This window comes from Sceloporus undulatus, chromosome 6 (assembly GCF_019175285.1).
Source record: "Sceloporus undulatus isolate JIND9_A2432 ecotype Alabama chromosome 6, SceUnd_v1.1, whole genome shotgun sequence".
NCBI classification, from domain to species: domain Eukaryota; kingdom Metazoa; phylum Chordata; class Lepidosauria; order Squamata; family Phrynosomatidae; genus Sceloporus; species Sceloporus undulatus.
In genome coordinates this window covers 147837560-147856638 of record NC_056527.1, presented here as the reverse complement: position 1 = coordinate 147856638, position 19079 = coordinate 147837560, and the positions used below count along the sequence as shown (strand labels likewise).

General features: G+C 42.0%; 4 protein-coding genes across 8 annotated transcripts in view; 2 read left to right on the top strand and 2 right to left on the bottom strand.

Annotated features, from left to right (window-relative positions):
• RAB8B (RAB8B, member RAS oncogene family) overlaps nt 1–10639 on the top strand; it is a 31368-nt gene extending 20729 nt beyond the window's left edge. The window contains exons 3-8 of the mRNA XM_042471413.1: nt 744–804; nt 1905–1982; nt 3774–3863; nt 4588–4653; nt 6557–6607; nt 8367–10639. Coding sequence (XP_042327347.1) covers nt 744–804; nt 1905–1982; nt 3774–3863; nt 4588–4653; nt 6557–6607; nt 8367–8459 — 439 coding nt within the window. The 3' untranslated portion in view covers nt 8460–10639. The remainder of the gene's footprint in view (nt 1–743; nt 805–1904; nt 1983–3773; nt 3864–4587; nt 4654–6556; nt 6608–8366) is intronic.
• The window catches only part of MINDY2 (MINDY lysine 48 deubiquitinase 2), a 689230-nt gene that overhangs the window by 221220 nt on the left and 448931 nt on the right, over nt 1–19079 (bottom strand). The gene's annotated exons all lie outside the window — the stretch shown is intronic.
• MYO1E (myosin IE) overlaps nt 1–19079 on the top strand; it is a 568767-nt gene that overhangs the window by 205656 nt on the left and 344032 nt on the right. The gene's annotated exons all lie outside the window — the stretch shown is intronic.
• The window catches only part of CA12 (carbonic anhydrase 12), a 14189-nt gene continuing 10448 nt past the window's right edge, over nt 15339–19079 (bottom strand). For 2 of the 4 annotated variants that reach the window (XM_042471414.1, XM_042471416.1), the window contains 2 exons: nt 18454–18541; nt 15339–16561 (listed from right to left, as the gene is read on the bottom strand). In XM_042471414.1, the coding sequence (XP_042327348.1) occupies nt 16480–16561; nt 18454–18541 (170 nt within the window). In that variant the 3' untranslated portion in view covers nt 15339–16479. The remainder of the gene's footprint in view (nt 16562–18453; nt 18542–19079) is intronic. The other 2 variants (XM_042471415.1, XM_042471417.1) reach the window with 1 other exon arrangement.

Below are 19079 nucleotides of genomic sequence, written 5' to 3'. Positions count from 1 at the left end.
ATCCAAAGGAGTTGACAATGTGGTATTGAAATCCAGCATCCTGTGTCTGTAAGGCATTTATGTTATGATTATTAAAACTGTCTTTCTATCTTGCTCCCCATTGATAAATGCTGCAGGCAGCTCATAATTAAAATGTGTAAAAACAATGGAGTTAATGGAGAAATAGAATGCTGCTTCTCTTTCTGCCTCAGAGGTTAGGAAGCACAGTAAAGAACTTAACCCTTTGTTAAGTTCCAAAGGACAAAATGAATGGAATACCTCTTCCAGTATTTACAGGGCAATCTCAGTGATGCCGCTAGGTGGAATTCTCATATACAAACTGCGGAAGATGTTGGGGGGCTTTTCAGAGACTGCTGCTCATTCGGTCCTGACCATTAAAGAGGCTGAGAAGATGATATCCCTCTCTATGAAATGGAGTATTTGCACAAGTAGAGCCAGCATTAAATAAAATGCACACAGTTGGGAGACGGGGCATGTGCCTCAACACCAGTTTATCTGTTCAAAAGATCACAAGATAAAAAAGTTACTTTAGAAAATTGGCCTTGCTAACATATTTGCTGAGGATTGATATACAAACTGACAACTTCTTGCTTGTAAATTTCACTGAAGTAGATGGTACTTCCAAGTATGTCAAAGCCTATGACCATAATGCTTGCTACCCAAATCACATCCCACTCGGAATTTAGTGGCAGGTTGTTTGCAAACTATCTCAGTGGTACTCATACATATGTGTTGGTCTACAGGGATACTGCTGGTCAGGAAAGATTTCGCACAATCACAACAGCTTACTACAGAGGAGCCATGGTGAGTGTTCACTTTTCAGCTTGGCTTTGTTGCGCTCTTAGCCTAGTGATAGCAAGAGTTCTTCCTCCCACAAGGAAACCTTTAGTCTTGTTTGGTAGCAGGACCATCTGAAGTTTCTTGGTTTTTAAACTATTTTCTAAAATCAAAGGAACTGTAATAGCACAGTTAGTATAGATTGCAAAAAAAAGCACAGACCATCTCACTGACCATTTACAAGTGGTTACTTCCTTCCTTGCCAGTTGGAAGTTAACAAAAAGAAAGAAAGAAAGAAAGAAAGGAATTGCCAGGAATTGGAGCTGGAGGTTGTGGTAAGCAGAAACTACAGCCTTAAGAGAGGTGGGCAGAGTAGGATGGCTGCATGTTGAGGGAGGGGATATGGATCCACCTGTGGAAAGATAGAGGAATGGGAATAGATGTCATCTGGTCCAGGAGTGTCGAGCTGCAGATGGCATAGGGCTGAGGACAGAGCGCAAGTAAGAGCTTTGGGATAGAATGGCATGAAAATAAGTAGGTTGCAGAACATAATTTTTTTAATTGTTTGATGTTTTATTTATACTGTTAGATTCTGCTTTGATTCCTTTGAGAAAAAGCATAAAACAAATTATTATTATTATTATTATTATTATTATTATTATTATTATTATTAAGCTGAGGGGGTTTGCTGCAATGGAATGTGGCAACTTCCATCAGCGTCCATTGATTCATATAAAAGCCATAAAAGTACAGGTGTTCTCAAGACTTTGTCGTTCCATTTTATCATAAAACAAAATTCTAAAAAAGTAAGTTCATTTTGTAATTATATTCTGAGTAAACTGTACTTTTTTAATACATCAGTCATGATAATTTTATGCCAGACACAAGTTATGCATAAATGCATTTTATGTTCCTAAAGTACCAAAGTGAAAGATACTAATATTGTTGGCTGGAGGGGTTAAATAATCATTTTTTTCCTGGGGAAGACTCCCTCCCCTCATCATGGCTTTAAAGTTTCCCGAAAATGTACATCTCTATCCCTGTTTATCACTCAGAAGTCTTTGCAGCATAAAAAGTGTGAGTCAAATAATAGCTACATAACTTGACTGATAATCTATTTTCTCTAGGGAATAATGCTGGTATATGATATCACAAATGAAAAGTCTTTTGACAACATTAAAAACTGGATAAGGAACATAGAAGAGGTAGGTGGATATAAGCAAATACTGTATCTAGCTTGACCTGCCTGGTGATTTTGCGAAGACTTGAACAAAGATTGAAATGTTACTATCAGTTAGATTTCACAATGATTAAAAAAGATGTTTATCATATCACAGAGGGAAGTGAGGTGAAAGAGGTCCAAAATCCACAGTGAAAAAAAATTATATGTATTCACATGGTATAAATTAAAGGACAAAGAAAAGTGGATGCAGGGAGAGGCTAGATTAACTCTTGGTTAATTCTTGGGGAGAGATTAGTGGAGGGTCACTCCAAGTGCGTTCTCCATTGATGTGGGGGCTGGAGCTTAAACAAGCATTAATGCAAAATTTAAGGGACTGCCAAGGTGTGTATTTATGGCCTATTTGTGCTTGAGAGTACATGGCTCAATATTGTTTTAGGGTTTATCTTTGAATAATGGCACTCTGCGTTTCCCTTCTAGTTGGCAGGCATTTTGCTTAGCTCTGGGCTAAAGCCTTGTTCATTTCCTCCCCTCCTTGTTTCTAAGAGCTTTGTTTACCACTCGTTGCTTATTTCGCCACCAGCACAGAGCAAACCCTGTCTTGGAACAGTTGACGTGGGGCTTACTTGGTAGCATGAATCAAGCCTGGTGGCAGGGCTTTGCAACACACTGAATCAGATAAAGAAAAGTGAGGGGCAGAGGAAGTGAAAATGGTCCAGAGAAAGTTTGGAGGAGGATGTATTTGGGGGAAAGGGTTTGACATGGGGGAAACTGGTCAAAGGAGTTGACAGCACCTATATCAGTGTCACCAATCTGTCATTAACAGCAGGCCCTCTGGCAGTGGGGCTCAAAATGGTAGTCCAGGGAAGAGTGCTGCCCCATGAGTCATCTGCTGCTACTCCTTGGAGAGTCTCCAAGAACAAGAAAGTGTTGTGGCCAGTGGGCACAAACACACTCCATGGAACATTGGAGGAGGAAAAATTGCAGTTGCCCTACATCGATTAGGTTAAGAAGCTCTGTCCTGTGGAACACTGGGAGTTAACAGTGAATCAAGAGATCAAGAAGATCAAAATCTAACTGACTGCCAGACGTACTGGTGGTTTTGTCTTCTCAAAGGAATGTCAAATTTTATTTGTCTGCAGGAAGGCAGCTTGCAGTCTATACTCAGACATATGATATTCAGATTTAGTTCTTTTATGGGCAATAGCTGTCTCACTTTCCAGACTTTTACCACGTCTGCAAATCAAGTTGGGTATCAAGATTGGTTCCCCCAGTAGCTCCTATGGCAAAGAAAAAAATAGCTCTGCAATGCCATCTAGGGAGCAAGGCAAAGTTTTTCCCCGGCTTGGGGGGGGGGGGGGGCTCCTGGACCAGTTTAAACCCCAGGGAAGTCTTTTTTGAATCAGGAAGTGACTTCCAATCACTTCCTGTTGTTAAAAAAAGGCCTCTTCTGGGTCTAAAATGTTTAGAGCGAGTTGTGGAAAGCAAAAAAAAAAAACCTTTATTTTTCTGCAACCCTATGACTGAGAGATCTACAAGATCTCCAGTCATCAATTGCCCTACTCAAGTCTTACAAATTCAGGGCATCTGAGGCTTACTTGCCCAAATCAGTTCAGCTGTAGTGCAGTCTCTCGCTTTGCCTTCCACTTTACCAAGCATTATTGTCTTTTCCAAGGAGAGTCGCATCGTCTCATGAGTATGATATTCTCAGTTTAGCCATCTTGACTTCTAGGAACACTTTCTCTCTTGTGTCATTGCTCTGATGAATACATTTTGTGGCACAGCTGCTCTTACCTTTGTGTTTTCTTCTCTTCAGCACGCATCTTCAGACGTAGAAAGAATGATCCTCGGTAACAAATGTGATATGAATGAGAAAAGGCAAGTTTCAAAAGAAAAGGGAGAAAAGGTAAATCCTGCCAATATAATAATTCCTTGGACGTTATTTTTAATGTTTCTGGTTTTTCTCCTTTGTTGCGTTGCTTTATTTTGAGCCACTGAGTAACTAGATAGCAACTGAGCAAACGTAATGTATTATGCTAACTTGCATTATTTCCAAGAAGCTCACTCATTTCAAATAAAACAGTTGGCAAGATAAAGCCACCAGTCTGAACTGCTGGCTGTAGTGGGTCAAAGTCTTGTGAGGCGAAGAGCTAAAAATACAAATATCTAACATTAATACAGTGGGACATGTCTTGAAGACGGTGCCTTCAGGGATACACACCTCAGTGTGTATGATCCAGTGTAGAAATGCGAACCCTATGGCTCTCCAGGTATTGTTGGACTGCTATTATTCTTCAAGTTAAGTCTGCTGGGAGTTGCAGTCCAACGCCACCTGGAAGGCCAGAGGATTCTCACGTTGTGTACAGATTCAAGTATATATACAATGGACACAATTGTGGGAGATGAGACAAGCCCAAGGTAGTTGTGCAGAACAGTTCTATCAGTGCCTTTTACTGTGGATCTCTCAGAATTCTCTTGAGGGCCATGGATGTGCCTTTGGCCTTGCTGGGAACCTGGGTTGTGACTCTTTATTGTGCTAAAGCTGATAACTGGACAGATACATGGCTCGTCTGCATATTGAAATTAGACTTATTAAATGCTTAACAATGAATGCTTTGAAACTCTTGCAGTTAGCGATTGATTATGGAATCAAATTTCTGGAGACCAGTGCGAAATCGAGCATAAATGTAGAAGAGGTAAGAGTGACTAGAACTGCTAATAACCTTGCAGTTAGAATATTTTTGAGAATTTAACTTGGTGTGTCTGAATTGTCTGTCCTCATAAATGATAATTTATGATAAATGATATTGTTCATAAATAATAGACAACACTCTCCTTTTATAGAGATGCTGGATGAGGGCGGGAGTTTAAAGCTTGTCTTGGTTTACTAGCCAGTAATTGCCTCTTTGGCCATCAAAGCTTTCAGGACTCAAGTAGCAAAAGTTTGGCGGGGGACCATATTTCAGTGGTAAAGCTTTGTATGCTTTATACTTAGAAGGCCCAGTACAATGTCTGGTATTCACCGTCTTGGTCACAAAATACAAAGCTCTATAGAATTGGGGCCAGACTGTCTGAATGACCATATATCCCTATATGAGCCTGTCTGAGTTTTGAAATGTTAGGAGAAAGCTTTTTCTAGATCCCACTGCCTTTGCAGGACACAAGAGAAGGCCTTCTTGGTGGCTGCTGAAATGTTTGCCACAAAAGAGTCTTTTAATTGGAAGGGAAGTGATGATTTTTTTCCCTTCATTTCTTTGGTTTTAGATGCTTCTATGTTTTTAATTTGGTGCTGTTTTTAATACAATAGTTAATCCTTCTTCTGTATTGATTTTTGGCAGCGTTCTGTTTTAATCTGGTGTTGTAAGCCACCCTGGGTATTGCATGGGAGAAAGGAGGGAAGAGGAATAGATGGATAGATAGAAATAATTCTCCAGGAGGAAAAATGGGTGTGGAAGCAGGAGATAGGGAGAGCCTTTCCTCGCTCTTGCTCTCTGCTCATGACTCTCGAGAAATTAGGTCCGACAGACCAGGCAGCACTGAGCGAGACAGTCTCTTCTGGGAAATGGAGCAATATAGTCAGTAGCAGTCTTTTGCAACCTTTTTACCCAGGAAATGCTGGCATAAAAATTATACCAACAACTCAAAAAGTGTGTGTGTGTGTGTGTGTGTGTGTGTGTGTGTGTTTTCTTCAATTCGTGACATCTCCCACAATCCCAGGGTTCTAGGAACCATGGCTGAGAAAGTGTGCCCCATGGGGATCCACACTGCAGCTTTCTTTCTCCAGAGTCTGGTGCAAAGTGAAAGAAGGCCTTCCTCTTCCTCCAGAGGATTAGCAGGAAGGGCTGGGCCTTGTTTCGCTTTGGGTTTTGCTCCACAGAAGGCAGAGGCAACAGAAGTCTTCTGCAGAGCTTCTCTCTTGCAGAGCAAGCCTGCCTGAATGTGACTCAGAAAGTAAGCAAGGGTGGGTGGGTGGGTGGCTGCTGCTGTGTGCAAGCCAGTGCATGTCCAGCGGGGCCTTGCAGATGTTGTGCATGGCTTACAGCCAAAAATGGAGACTCTGGTATCGCAAATGTCAGAAGTCTGCCAGATTTAAGTCGTTCTCACATACAGCATATATGTCTGTGAGTCTGTCAAGATATCTGTGAAGTCATTTTCACAGCATATTTGCCAATCTTGATTTCTTAAGATCATGCCTTTCCTGTCATTGTAATCTTGCTTGAAATGTTATAGATTTTGAAGACAGTTCACCCTGTGCTTCAGGTTCCCAAGGTAGAACTTTCTAGAGTCAGCACTTTTAGCTAGTTAACCTATGTTAACTAATAAGTGTTAGTGTTAACAGATTAGTTAGTTTTAACAGATTAGGTAACACTCGCGTGACTTTACACATTTAAAAAAATTAATCGCATTTTAATATGGTAATTTGTTTAATTGTCATATACCTATTTCATTGTTCTAGCATTTTTGTAAGCCAATTTAGGTCCCCTGCCAGGAGAAAGGCATTAATTAATTAAAGCTAGACATTAAATAAATAAAAGTAAATCATAAATTAATGCTCCCATCCTGTTTCCTTTGTCTGATAATTCTTTGCTTTGCTTCCAGGCGTTCTTCACTCTTGCACGGGATATTATGACAAAACTCAACAGAAAAATGGTTTGTTCATCTTCTTATCTGTAGCTCTCAACTGGTCTGTCTTGCTGTAGAGGCCCACAGATTATGCCTAGCCTTTGTAGCCAGCAAATTGTTGTAGTCCCTCTCCTCCAAGTGTTAGGGGTTGGAGGATTTACCTCTATTATAGTGATCTTTGGGGGCATTTGGAGTATCTGTGAAGCCAACTTCTCGCCCAGCAGGAGGTGCCTTTGCATTTTCCACTAGAAAGCCCAGGGTGTGAATGCACACAAACACAGCTTTATTTGTTCTCTTTTTCAATGGCATGTAATCTTGATCTTGACTGTTTCTAGCCTGACCAATAACAGCAAGATGTTAATATGTAAAAACCAAGTGCAGCATACCTGGTTAAGGGCTCCTCCTCTGCATGAACCCCATGAATGAGACTTACCTGAGAACCTGCTCGTGCCACTTCTCTTTTGCATGAATCAGTTACATTTGAGTAGGGCACAGGTGGGCAAAATGGGCCATGTGCAGCCCCCAGCACCCCCAAGGTCTCAAAAATTATTTGCGAGGGTAATGCTTTGCCCCTCTGGCATACCCTCCCAGCATTTCACAGATGAAAGCTGGAACACATGTGGCCAAATAGCATCAAAAGAGCATGGTCAATATGACAAAAGTTATGGGTGAGGAAGAGCACACAAGCTAGGAGAGATAGCAGCAGTTTGCTTTTGCCTGGGCTGACTGAGAAGGACAGGATTCCAGCCCCTCCTCTCTTCTCTACTGAGCTAATGGAGTGCAAACTATTTTTGCATTTTGAACTCAGTTTGCAACAATGAGCATAATTTGAGATGAAGGGGGAAAGTGGGAGAAGAGGAGAGAAAGTGGGATGTTTTTAAAAATAGCTGGAAAAAGTGGGATAGCAGAGGATTAATCAGCATTGTCCCTGCCAAACTGGGTATGTTCTGAGGTCCTGGTGATATTTTTTGCCATGTTTTGCCCCCCTGAGTCAGTTCAGGCCTGGGGGAGACTTTTTTTAAAGAGGAAGTTAACAAGAAGTGACATTTTAAAAAGGCCTGTCTTAGGCCAGAAATGGCCAGTGGCCTAAAAACACGGTGGAAATCCTTCCACAGTCCTAGAGTACATTTGGGGGCAAGAGATAGTTGGTTAGGTGGAAGTTGTTTTTGTTCATTTTCATTTTTTGCAGGGGGAAAATGCAGCAGGGAGTGTGGCCCTCCTCCTCTAAGGGCTAATGTAGCCCTTAGCCTCCAACAGTTGCCCACCTCCAGTGTTGGAATAATGTTCAGTTACTTGGTCACCCTTCTGGATTAAAAGGTCCTCTGTTAAAACTGGTCCCTCCCTGTGTTTCTCCTCAAGTGTCAGTACTAGGTGTGACTTCCAACTGGAAGGCTGCAATTTTAGGGTAGTGACTCAGGGCTGCAACAGGCAGTAACTACCCTGCGTCTCTGAATTAGTTGTGATTCTAATGTTGCAGTGCTGGGGCAGAGTTAAATGACCTAAATAGGGGCTGTTTGCAAGGAGGAGTACAGCAATGCAATGAAATGCACTTTGGGTGAGGACAGTTTGGGCTTCTAGGATCCTTTATTTCCCCACAGAGCGCTTATGTGCTCTTAATTTAGCTCACTTTCAGATCCACCAGTACATGATCATACAGGATTTTTGACTAGTTCTCCATTAGACTTGAGAGTATTGTTGAGTACCCCAAAGAGCCTCAAGCCTTTTGTTTCTTCATAACAACACAACACACTTCCTTCTCTCATTTTTTGTCCTTGTCTCTCCTTAGAATGAGAACAGTTCGGCAGGTGCAAGCGGCCCAGTGAAAATCACAGAAAACAGATCAAAGAAGAGCAGCTTCTTTCGATGCACGCTGCTTTGATGAACTCCTAATAATAGACTGCAGCATACCTAGAAAGAAAAAAAACCCAACCAACCAACCCTTTTCTGCTTCTCTGAAAGCACAGGCTCACCTCGCCTCAGAGCTGTTACCACCAGGCTGCTGCTGAGAGCTCTTTTTGAATGTAGAGTGCTCTAAGCCAAGAGAATGGATTTTAGGTTGCTCTGCTTCTCAACATGTCGGGCTCTTTCCTCTCAAACACGGAAGCCGTGAAGTTGAGGGAGAGAGAGAATGAGAGAGACAAACACAAACGCAGGAGCTACATCTTCTTTCTTCTTCATCACTTTTGTTTCACTGCTTGCTTCAAAAGCTGCTAAGTTGTTGTTGTTTTTTCTTTGCACACCTGTACTAGCCTTTTGTTGCCTGCTTAGAGCACAGTCATACACCTTGGGTATTTGCACAGCTCTTTTGGGAGTCTGCTAAGTGGTCTGTAACGTGACGCCGTGCGTTTCTGTTCTTTTCCAGCAGTAGTGTGAAAGGATCGGAATGGACTCCCTCCCCTGCCTCTGTAGAGCACATGCTCCAGCTCTCCATGGGTACAGCCACCCGGCACAGAGGATTTCGCTGCCTGCATTTATGAGTGGTCAGCCCAAACCTGTGTGCACTTCCCATGTTCCCCTCCACCTAGTTCTCCTCTTCCACTCCAATTAACTTAGATGTGCTCTGGAATGTGAGTTACTTCCTTCAGAGTGGAAGAGAAGGCAGGATGGATTGCGTGCATCCTATGTGAACTCCACTCACTCTGTACCTCGACATATACCACTTTCTGCTGTGGGCACAAGTCATGTACAGAGCGGTCTAGTATATGTCCCTAGTATTTTTCTCAGGCATACAAACCTGTAAGCAGTATATAAGTGGGCTTTGTTTAACATGTTGAGGAGAGCTTGACACCTCAGGCACTTAATCTCTCCATTGGGGTAATCGCTACCCATTTTGTTTTTAAACACACACATACACATCTGTTGACACTGAAATGGCATTTTGCTTCCTGAATGTAGAGTATTGCTTTTTCTGTTTCTTACGTCCTCAGCTCAGTGACACCTGCACTGCAACTTCATTTCTATTTCTGGGCGCTTTCACAAGAGCCTCGAGTTGTCGCCTGTGTTCAGCACAGCGGCTGTTTTGAGTCTAAAGCTTCCTGGTTCTGGTTTCACCCTGTTGAATATTGATAGAGAAGGCTCACGTAGCAAGTGTCCCCTTAGTTTTCAGTCCCTTCCGATAAAGAAGGTGTTTTACAAAAAGCGTAGTCGCTCTTCCTCCAGGTATGACCATCCTTGATTCTTGGGGAACTGAAGTTAATTCAGACCTTCAACCACCTTTCTCATTCAGCTGAGACTCCCATCTACTCTGTGACACCACTATTAACATTTTTCATTTTTAAAAAAATCTTGGCAGGGGTTTAAAACAGGTGCTTTATTTTACTGATGTGCCAAACAAAGACCCCTACAAACTACAACTCTTTACGTCTGGACCATTTTACTCTAGACAGCACCATGGCTGATATTTTGACAGAGGCTGTTAGGTTAGTCAAAATCATGTTTGGGTCTAGCTGTCTTTCTCACAAATACTGTAGGTTGGCCATTGGAAACCAACAGAAGGCATCTTCTCAACCTCTGAACAGGTTAGGAAAGAAACCATTCCTCCGGAGTTGTGTGCATAGACACACTCCTCACCTGCAGGCCTAACCATTTTGTGCAAATTACCTCTTGGATTGTGTCCCCAGTCCCCCCCGATCTGTTTTGATGGAAAAAGAAAAAGGAGTGTGTCTGAGAATATTAAAACAGCAAAATACTTGTTTCTGCCTGACAGCTCTGGGTCCCACATTTGAACTAAAGCATTCCTAATTTATATCAAAAGTGCTTTCTTTAGGGCAAGTGGGACTCTCTTTGATGAATGTCCATCTTCTTCTTTATCACCTCTGACTTTGTATCGTAATCTGTATCTCAGGAGGTTGTCCGAAAGCCAAAACTGACACGTTCTGTGGTTCCCTTCCGCACGTTCTTCTTTGCTTTGTTGTGCTTCCTCTTTGCCCGTGTCGTCCTTTATGTTTTGGTTCTGTGTGCGAGGGTTTCATCTCTGTGAACTTCCCTTTGAGAGAGCCTGCAACTAGTTGAACCGATAAAAAAAAAATGCTTCTTGAAGCAGCAGCAAATTTGGGGTAATCTGCTCTTGTTTTTTGTTTTATTAAAAAGAAACGTTGCTATTTTCTTACTTCTAGCTGTGCTAAAATGTACATAAAAATTTGAGTAAGACCATAGGAAATTCACTTTAAGCTTGGCGTAAGGATGCCACGCACATATACACTCAGTTCACTTCTCTTTGTGATGTTAATGTTTGGAGGTGGGTGGGTTTTTGTTTTCATTTGGGGTTTTAATTAGTGACACAATTGTCTTTTCCCTGCTGAAGTTTCAGAAATATTTGTTTCATGAGGAAACAACTGTAATCTTAAAAGTAACACACACAAAAAAACCCCAACAACATTGTGCAGCAATATTAAGTGATATGGCTGCGCTTTGGACTTTTTATGATGGTTGATCAAGACCTTGTTGAGTTTTTCTTTCCTGCAACTGCTATGCCTTGCAAAAGTGAAATGTGCTGTATCCACCTTCCTCAGCCTGACACCTTCCAGATATTGGACTGCAACCTCATCAACCCCATGCTGGCTGTGGATGATGGGAGCTGTAGTCTCAGGTAAGGTGCCCAGGTGAGGAATGCCACACAAAGCCAACTTTTCACTTCCCTCAAGTGCTTTAGGCAAGCGAGTGTTTACAGTCAGAGGTGGCCTTTGCCCAGTCACTTCCTACACACTTTTCTAACCTGGAGAAGATACTCATAAGGCTGATCATAAATGGGTTCAGCCTTTAAATTGCAACTTTGCTATCAGCTAGCTTAGGTTCCCCCTTCAAAAGAAACCTTTTGTACCTTCTCCAAGATAACAACGTATTTGGCCTTTCTCTGCAAACCTCATTCCCTTTAATAAAAGGGCATTTCTTCGTCACGATTCAGGGACAGAAAGACCACTTTCCCCACTGAGCCTCTGCTTTACTACTGACTTTGAGAGAACGCAGTTTTGAAAACACACAAGTCCTGCTTAGCTTAAACCTAGCGATCCATCAAAGCCTCCTTCCATTGGGCTTTTTAAATAACTTCAGAAGGTTTTGTTTTCTTAGGTTTCACACTTCACTCTAAAAAAAGTTTGGGTTCCCGGGCTGCACAGGAAGAACCTTAAATCTTTTGGCAAACTTCTTTTGTGTTCTTTCTGTACAATACTTGTAAAATACCTGCTGGCTTATTTTTTGAGAAGTGTAGATCATACTAAAAAAAATACATATACGGAGTGTATCAGTCCCAAGTGCATTCCTGTTTCTCACTTTCGGGTTGAAGAGAATAAAAGTCCGTTGCTTCTGTTAGGCCCAAATGGATGTTGTATTATAAACCTGGTTCTGTTATGATGGTTTGGTGGTTGGCAACACTGGAAGGCTTGTGATAGATGGCAGATAAAAATTTCAACATTTTTGGTTGTGATGGGAACGATGAGTGAAATGTTAGTAAGATTTAAGGCCAGCTGTGGCCGATTGTGAAATTGGTGCAACCACATCCTAGTCTCATAGTTTACATTGCAAATGTAGTCTTAAAAACCATATTTCCTAGTTTCTGGAGGAATTGTAGTGCATTCCTATGGCCTTACAAAAGAGAAAGTGTGCAAAGGACATTTTCCCATCCTCTTGGGTTTATAGTTTTTAATGCAGTATACTAAATTCGGAGGAACAAAGCGTGACCCAAGGCAGCCTAATATTTTTATTTTACATACAGTTGTTTTGCCGAGTGTGAAGCACATCTGGTCACATCTCCAAAGGCATAAAGGCGGAAGATGCTCCTGCAGATGATAAAATGGACTTATCATATGGTTAACTTGTAAACCTGACCATTAATTGTATACTGATGCTATGTAAAAAGACAAAAAGGGGGAGGGAGGGGAAAAGGGGGCTGTTATTTCAAGTGAACTCTTTTATAACTATGTGTGTCTCAAATAAAATTACATAATAAAGTGTTGGGGGTTTGTATGAAATCGTAACGTTGGCATTGGGCAATGTCTGCAGAGCGTTGCATGGCTGTTGGCTCTGGAAGAGGCCTCAGGTAAGAGACTTACCTCCTGTAAGGACGCCTTTCCGTCTCACAATGGAGGAAGCGTCTCTGGTGACCTTTCGTTGCACATCTTTCTCTGGTGTAATGCATGCAATTCTGCACATTGGGCTTAACACTATCGTCTACACAAAGGGTGAGCGACTCTGGAAGTGGGGCTACAATTTGGAAGGATGTACTTCTGCCAAAAAAACCATGCAATACTTTTGGTCTCCAAATGTCCCCAGAAACTTTAGGAGGGAGCATTTTGGAGACCATTTTAGACCCAGGAGAGGCTTTGCAACAAGAGAAAGTGGGCAGAAGCCATTTCCTAAAGCCTTAAGAGTTTAGGGTTTTATTTAATTTTAAAATATTTGCACACCAGGCAGACTTTTTGTGTCCCTTCGACTTTCATCGTTCTTAAGTGGCATTGCGGTTGCCAAGGATGATAGGAGGTGCAGTTTAAAGATATTGGGAGGGCCATAGTTTATGAAATTGTCTCAAATGACAAATTGTTAATAGAGATGGAAGAGCTGTCAGTTTGCTTTTTAACCACGTTTATGTCTGTATTATATATACAGTATATTTAACATACTTCCATGTTTTACTGATGTCTCGAGCTACATTTGCACTGCAGTTTGGCACCGCTTTAACGGTCATGGCTTGATAATATGGCATTTTTCTGGGATGTTTAGCTTTGTGAGATAATTTAGCTTTCCCCGCCAGAGAGCTCTGGTGCCACAATAAACTACAAATCCCAAGAGTCCATAGCATTGAGCCATGGCAGTTAAAGCTGTGTCAAATTGTGTTATTTCTGTAGTGCAGATGCAGCCTGAGACGTCAGTAAAATATGGAAATACTTTAAAATATTTATACATATAACAAATAGTCCCAGATTTTATTCCTGAAATTTTCAGTTTTATATGCTGCCATTAGAGGGAACCAAATGACTTCTCTTTTGATGCAGAAAACAAGTTCTTTGAACCAAGTTGGAGTTCTCTGGGAACCTTCCTGCTAGTTTAATTTGCAAGTAATTACATCCAATTTGAACATGATCTGCAAAGCTACTGTGTTGACCTCTGAATTTGGTACACATTGGGTCTCTCTTTTCTGAAACACTTGGGACCAGAAGTGCTTGGGGTTTGGGAATATTTACATCTACGTAAAGGGATGTTTTGAAGATGGAGCTCAAGTCTAAACACAAAATTCATTTATGTTTCATACGCACCTTATAGCCCGAAGGTAATTTTGTACGCAATATTAATTTTGTGCATTAAATGAAATTTGTGTACACTGAAGCATCAGAAAGCAAAAGGGACACTCTTCCTTTCTGGTATTACCAAGGATGATGGGAGGTGCAGTTTAAAGGTATCAGGAGGGCCAATTCTCGATTTTGGGATTCTGGGTGACCCAACCTGTATTTCCATCCTTTAACGTGGAAAAGATTGGTGTTGTGGAGAGAGGGCAGAATATTTCAGAATTTCACATAATGGAGATTCATCCTGTATACTGGTTTTGCAGTTTAAAAGCAAGGATTCGCTTCCACCAGTCAAGCCATTTTTTACATGTCTTGGTGTTTTTCCCCTCTGTCTCTTCTGAAATATGAATTATGAATCCCTTTTGCCATCTGCCAAAGTATTTACTGCATGAGTAGCCTTGCTAGCAGATGACATTTCCATAGCATTTACCACGATGGTTTGCAATGCAGAGTCGGTCTGCAAGTTTATGTAAGGGACCCATTTGACTGCACCATTGTATATAATGAGACTTGAGCATCCATGGATTTTGATATCCACAAAGGCTCCTGAGACCAAGGATCCACTGTATTTACTATAGAGAAAAAGAAAAGTGGTTGCACTGCTTTGGGATTGTGTTTTGCACGGATTTTGTGCAAAATCTTTCATTTGATCTTGTTTTTGGCCTTCAAAGCCCAATAAGTCAATACAGTATTGGGCTCTGTAATGCTTATCTCCCTGGAAGTTAAGGTTGATGTTTTCAAAAGGTTTAAACTGGAGAGCATTTTTACCACTTATTTTGCTGGAATTATAGTGCTCCAGGGCAGTAACCAAGTAATGATAATGTTTATTCATAACACCCCTTTGAATATAGAAAAATCCCAAAGTTCTCCACTCTTGCAGGTCCTTTCTTCCTAAACCTTTAAGGCTGCAATCTTATGGAAACTCAGGCCTGTTACAGACTGCCAAAATAAAGCTGCTTGGGGATGCATGCGTCCTAAGAATCCAGAAGCTGCACCAAAGCTGCACTCCAGTGCTTAGGAATGGAGTGTGGCTTTGGCACGACCTCCGGACTCTTAGGACCCATGCATCATTTAAACAGCATACCTCCAAAGAGACCCGAAGCAGCTTTATTTTGGCAGTCTGTAACAGGCCGAACTCAGCAAACTACAAATCCTAGTAATCCATAGGATAGAGTCATGGCAGTTAAAGTGGTGTCAAGCTGGGATTTCTATGATTTGCAGTTTCAAGTCCCATTCAAATGAGCGGAATTTACCTTGGAGTAAAGATACGCAGTAAAATAGTCTGTTAATCAGAAACTTGGTTATCTGAATCACAGCAATGTTTTTCTCCTTTGGACTAAAAAGTATGCAATTTCAGGAAGCACAAAAAAGGGAAACATTTCCGCCTCTGATCTCTTTCCCTAAATAGGATTCTCTGTGCTAAGAAAGCTATAAAACAAAACAAAAATATTTGAAGTAGAAAGGGAGTCGCCACAAAAGCCTTAATAAAAATATTTATTGTGTGCTGCTCAATAAACATACAATTACAGATTTTGTTCATAAAGGTCATCATTATTATCACAAGGTAGAACCTTCTCTACAAACCTCCTGCTTCTCCTACCTGGGTTCACCACAAAGGAGGAAACAAGGTTGTCTTTATCCCAAAGTTAACAATAATTCAGTATAATTTCAATGAAAATACAGTGTTCACTTGAACTATTTTAGTAGAAAAGATGCTGCCCAGAGTCAGACCGGCAAAACACCTTAAGCCAGCCCTTGCAAAAGAGTGTTCCCCATTTAGATGCTTACAAATAGGACTGAATGGTTTTCTTCAAACTGCTCTCATGCGCATCAGAAGAAATTCCTAAATCTCATGTTTAGAAATGCAGCGTAAACTGAGACCCTCGCCAGCTCCCAATGCATCATTTGGTACTTTTTGAGGGTGCGTCTACACCGTAGAAATAATGCAATTAGACATCGCTTTAACTGTCATGACTTCATCCTGTGCAATCCTGGGATTTGTAGTTTTGTGAGGCTTCGGCAGAGAAGGCTCAAGACCTTGTAAAACTATCAATCTTAGGATCCCATAGAATGAAGCGACAGCCTTTAAAGTGGTGTGAAGCTGCATTATTTCTACAATGTAGATGCACCAAGACATTTTTGGATATGCAATAAAGAGTCATAGGAGTTTATCACACAAAGGAGATTGGGAGTTTATCCCGTGAATATCTTAGACAAAACGATATCCTACCATTAAAGTGGTCACAAAGGAGCATTAATGCGCATCTTTTTACTTTCAGGATTTCACCAGCAATGCATTTCCAATATCATTTTATTTGTGCAATGATTTGCCATTTTCGCTTTATTTGCGGGATGCTTTAAGTGCACTTTAATCTCTCTTTAATGCCACATATAGAACTGCTGAAGAGCAAACTTTGCCTGACCTTTCATACTCAAATGTACAAAATATAACATTTGGATATGCCCTTTTTTTGAGCTCAGAGGGAAAAGTCACATCCCACCTTAATTGACAGCTAAAGGCCAGAGGTATATGAAAGTTTGGGCTGCCGATCTGTAAAGAAGACTTGAATATTTTGGCAAAGCTGTGGAAAAAGATGGGCGACTTGGGTATCAGAGCCAGGCTTAGGCTTTGGAGATATTCTCTTCTTCTTTGCTGACCGCTGGCTTGTAGATGACCCCTTTGCCTTCTCTTGTCCTTTTGCTGCTGAAAAACAGGGCAGTGGGTTAGCCGAGGATGGAATATCAGCAATAGGTTTTTGTGGGTTTTTCGGGCTCTGTGGCCAAGTTTGTTTCTGACATTTCGTCAGCATCTGTGGCTGGCATCTTCAGAGAAACTCTTCTAGAACATGGCCACAGAGCTCAAAAAACCCACAAAAAACTATGGATGACGGCCATGAAAGTCTTCAACTTCACAGTGGAGTATATCACACGGGGTTTTTTGGAGCTCAGATCTGGGGTGACTCCTGCTTCAGCTATGTGAATGCACGTCATAACGTGACTGTTTTATCACACCTGGTTGCCCTTCCGAATTGAGGGGGAATCGATTCCAAGGCAAGTCACATGATGTGGATTCATGCAAAGCGGAGTGAGTGCACATTGTATTGCCACACCGGTGCACACCATGCGGATTCGATTATTTGAATTGAGACCCCTGCGCATGCTCAGTGGGAGTCTGGATCCTGTCCTCCTTCCCTGCCCCCTCCTTAGCTGTCATCCTTCATTGGGCTGAAGGAGCAGTCAGGGGATGATGGGATATATTGCAGGGGGTCACTGGGGACGGGATCGGACTGAAGGAGCAGTAAGGGGATGATGGGATAGGCCGCAGGGGATCAGTGGGGCCAGGATTGGGATGCAGGAGAAGGCTGGGGATGATGGGATAGGTCGCAGGGTGGCAGAGAGGAGGAGATGGCATGAAGGAGGAGGAGAGGGATGAAGAGCAGGACGCAGGGGCCAAGGGGGGCGACATCGGACTGATCTTCCACACCAGACCAATTCGAAGTGAAATCGAAGGGAGCTTGAAAGCAAATTCTGTGAATTCATTTTTTTTTCTGATTTTACCAAATGAGGAGTCACTTTGGAATCATGGCAGAAGTGCCACGGAAGGAGCGCCCATAGAAAAGAATCGCGCCTGATAACACATTCACATTATAATGTGAATTCGCATTGTGGACCCTCAGTCACCCCGGATCTGAGCTCCAAAAATCCCCAAAAAGTCCCGTGTGATATACTCCATAATCAGCAATGATTTGAAAGCCCTGTTGTTCTTCAGTTTGGGATGGCCAAGAGCCTCTCCAAACTGGTGCAAAGAAGTGAGATCTCGCTACAGAAGGATTTTGGTCACAGGTTGGGACTTCCTAGAGAAACAGTTTTCAGTCTGAACAGGTCTCTTCCATTGGAAGCAAGAGGAGGCGAGGACGAAGGATCTGGGTAATCAGTTTGGCCAATAGACCTTCATAATGCTGTATAAGACGATGAGGGACATTTCCTTTGTCTATTTCCCCCAAAAGGTGGGCATCCCCAGTCCCTCCCGGCAAGGTCCAGTCATGGCGAAATGAGGATTTTAACCCGTTTTAGAGGAAACCATTACAGGCTGAGTCTCCCTTTTCCTGAATTCCAAAATCCAAAATGTTCCAAAACCCCAATTTTTTTCCATGGATGTCTGTGATAGTGACATCTTTGCTTTGTGACAGTCCCATGTACACAAAATTTGTTCCATGCACAAAATTATTTAAAAAATATTGTGCTTCAAATTACCTATAGGTACAAGGTGCATATGAAACATAAATGAATTTCCTGTATAGACTTGGGTCCCATAAACTCATTTGGTATAAATATGCAAAGACAGGTATTCCAAAAACTTTGTTTTAAAGTATCCCAAACATGTCTGGTCCCGAGCATTTTGGAGAAGGAGACTCAACTTGTAAAGCAACAGAGGGGCAATTGGCATTATTTCTTTGGGCTTCTTTCGAACCATAGTTTTGTGGTCCATGTTTCTGCATTCATACTGGGAGCCATTTTGCGTCGCATCCCAAGAAAGAAAGGCAAGATAGCAATCTAATAAAAGGCTTCCTTTGGCATAGCAATAAAAAGACATACCTCTTTCTCCTGCGAATCAGCCAAAATGCCGCGGCGGTGATAGCGACCATTATGAAGCTACTGACCAATACTACCAAGAGCACGAAACCTGGAGACAGAGGGGAAAAGAGGAGGACAAAAGCAAGCCGCCAATGAGACACATGAGATAACCAGAAAACGTCTCCATAATCTGTCGTAATTACAGAGGCCAAGTAGGATAGATATGACACGGTCTGAAAACAAGTCTGGAAGCAATCATTCCTCTTACGAGAAGAGATTAAATTTAGCAGCATGCGAAGCGCTGCTGCATTTACAATCGATCAACTTGCTTTTGTAGTTTGGACTTGGTTTGCAGCCATTGAAGGAAAGTAGGGACAAAGGGGGAAAGTGGGAGAGAAACTGGGATTTTTCCAAAGCAGCTGGAAAAGTGGGACGGCAAAGGATTAATCGCTGCCATCGAAAGAGGACAGTTGGAAGGAATGGGGTGGCGAAGCCTCAAGGAAAGGGCTGTAATGGGAAGAGTTGGAGGGGAGAGGAGCAATGTTCAACAGGGTAGGAATAGGCCCTTTGTTGCTTTGGATTAGGTAGAATTATTTTAATGTATGGATTCAGGATGCAATAAATGGGTGGATTCCCTGGAATGATGG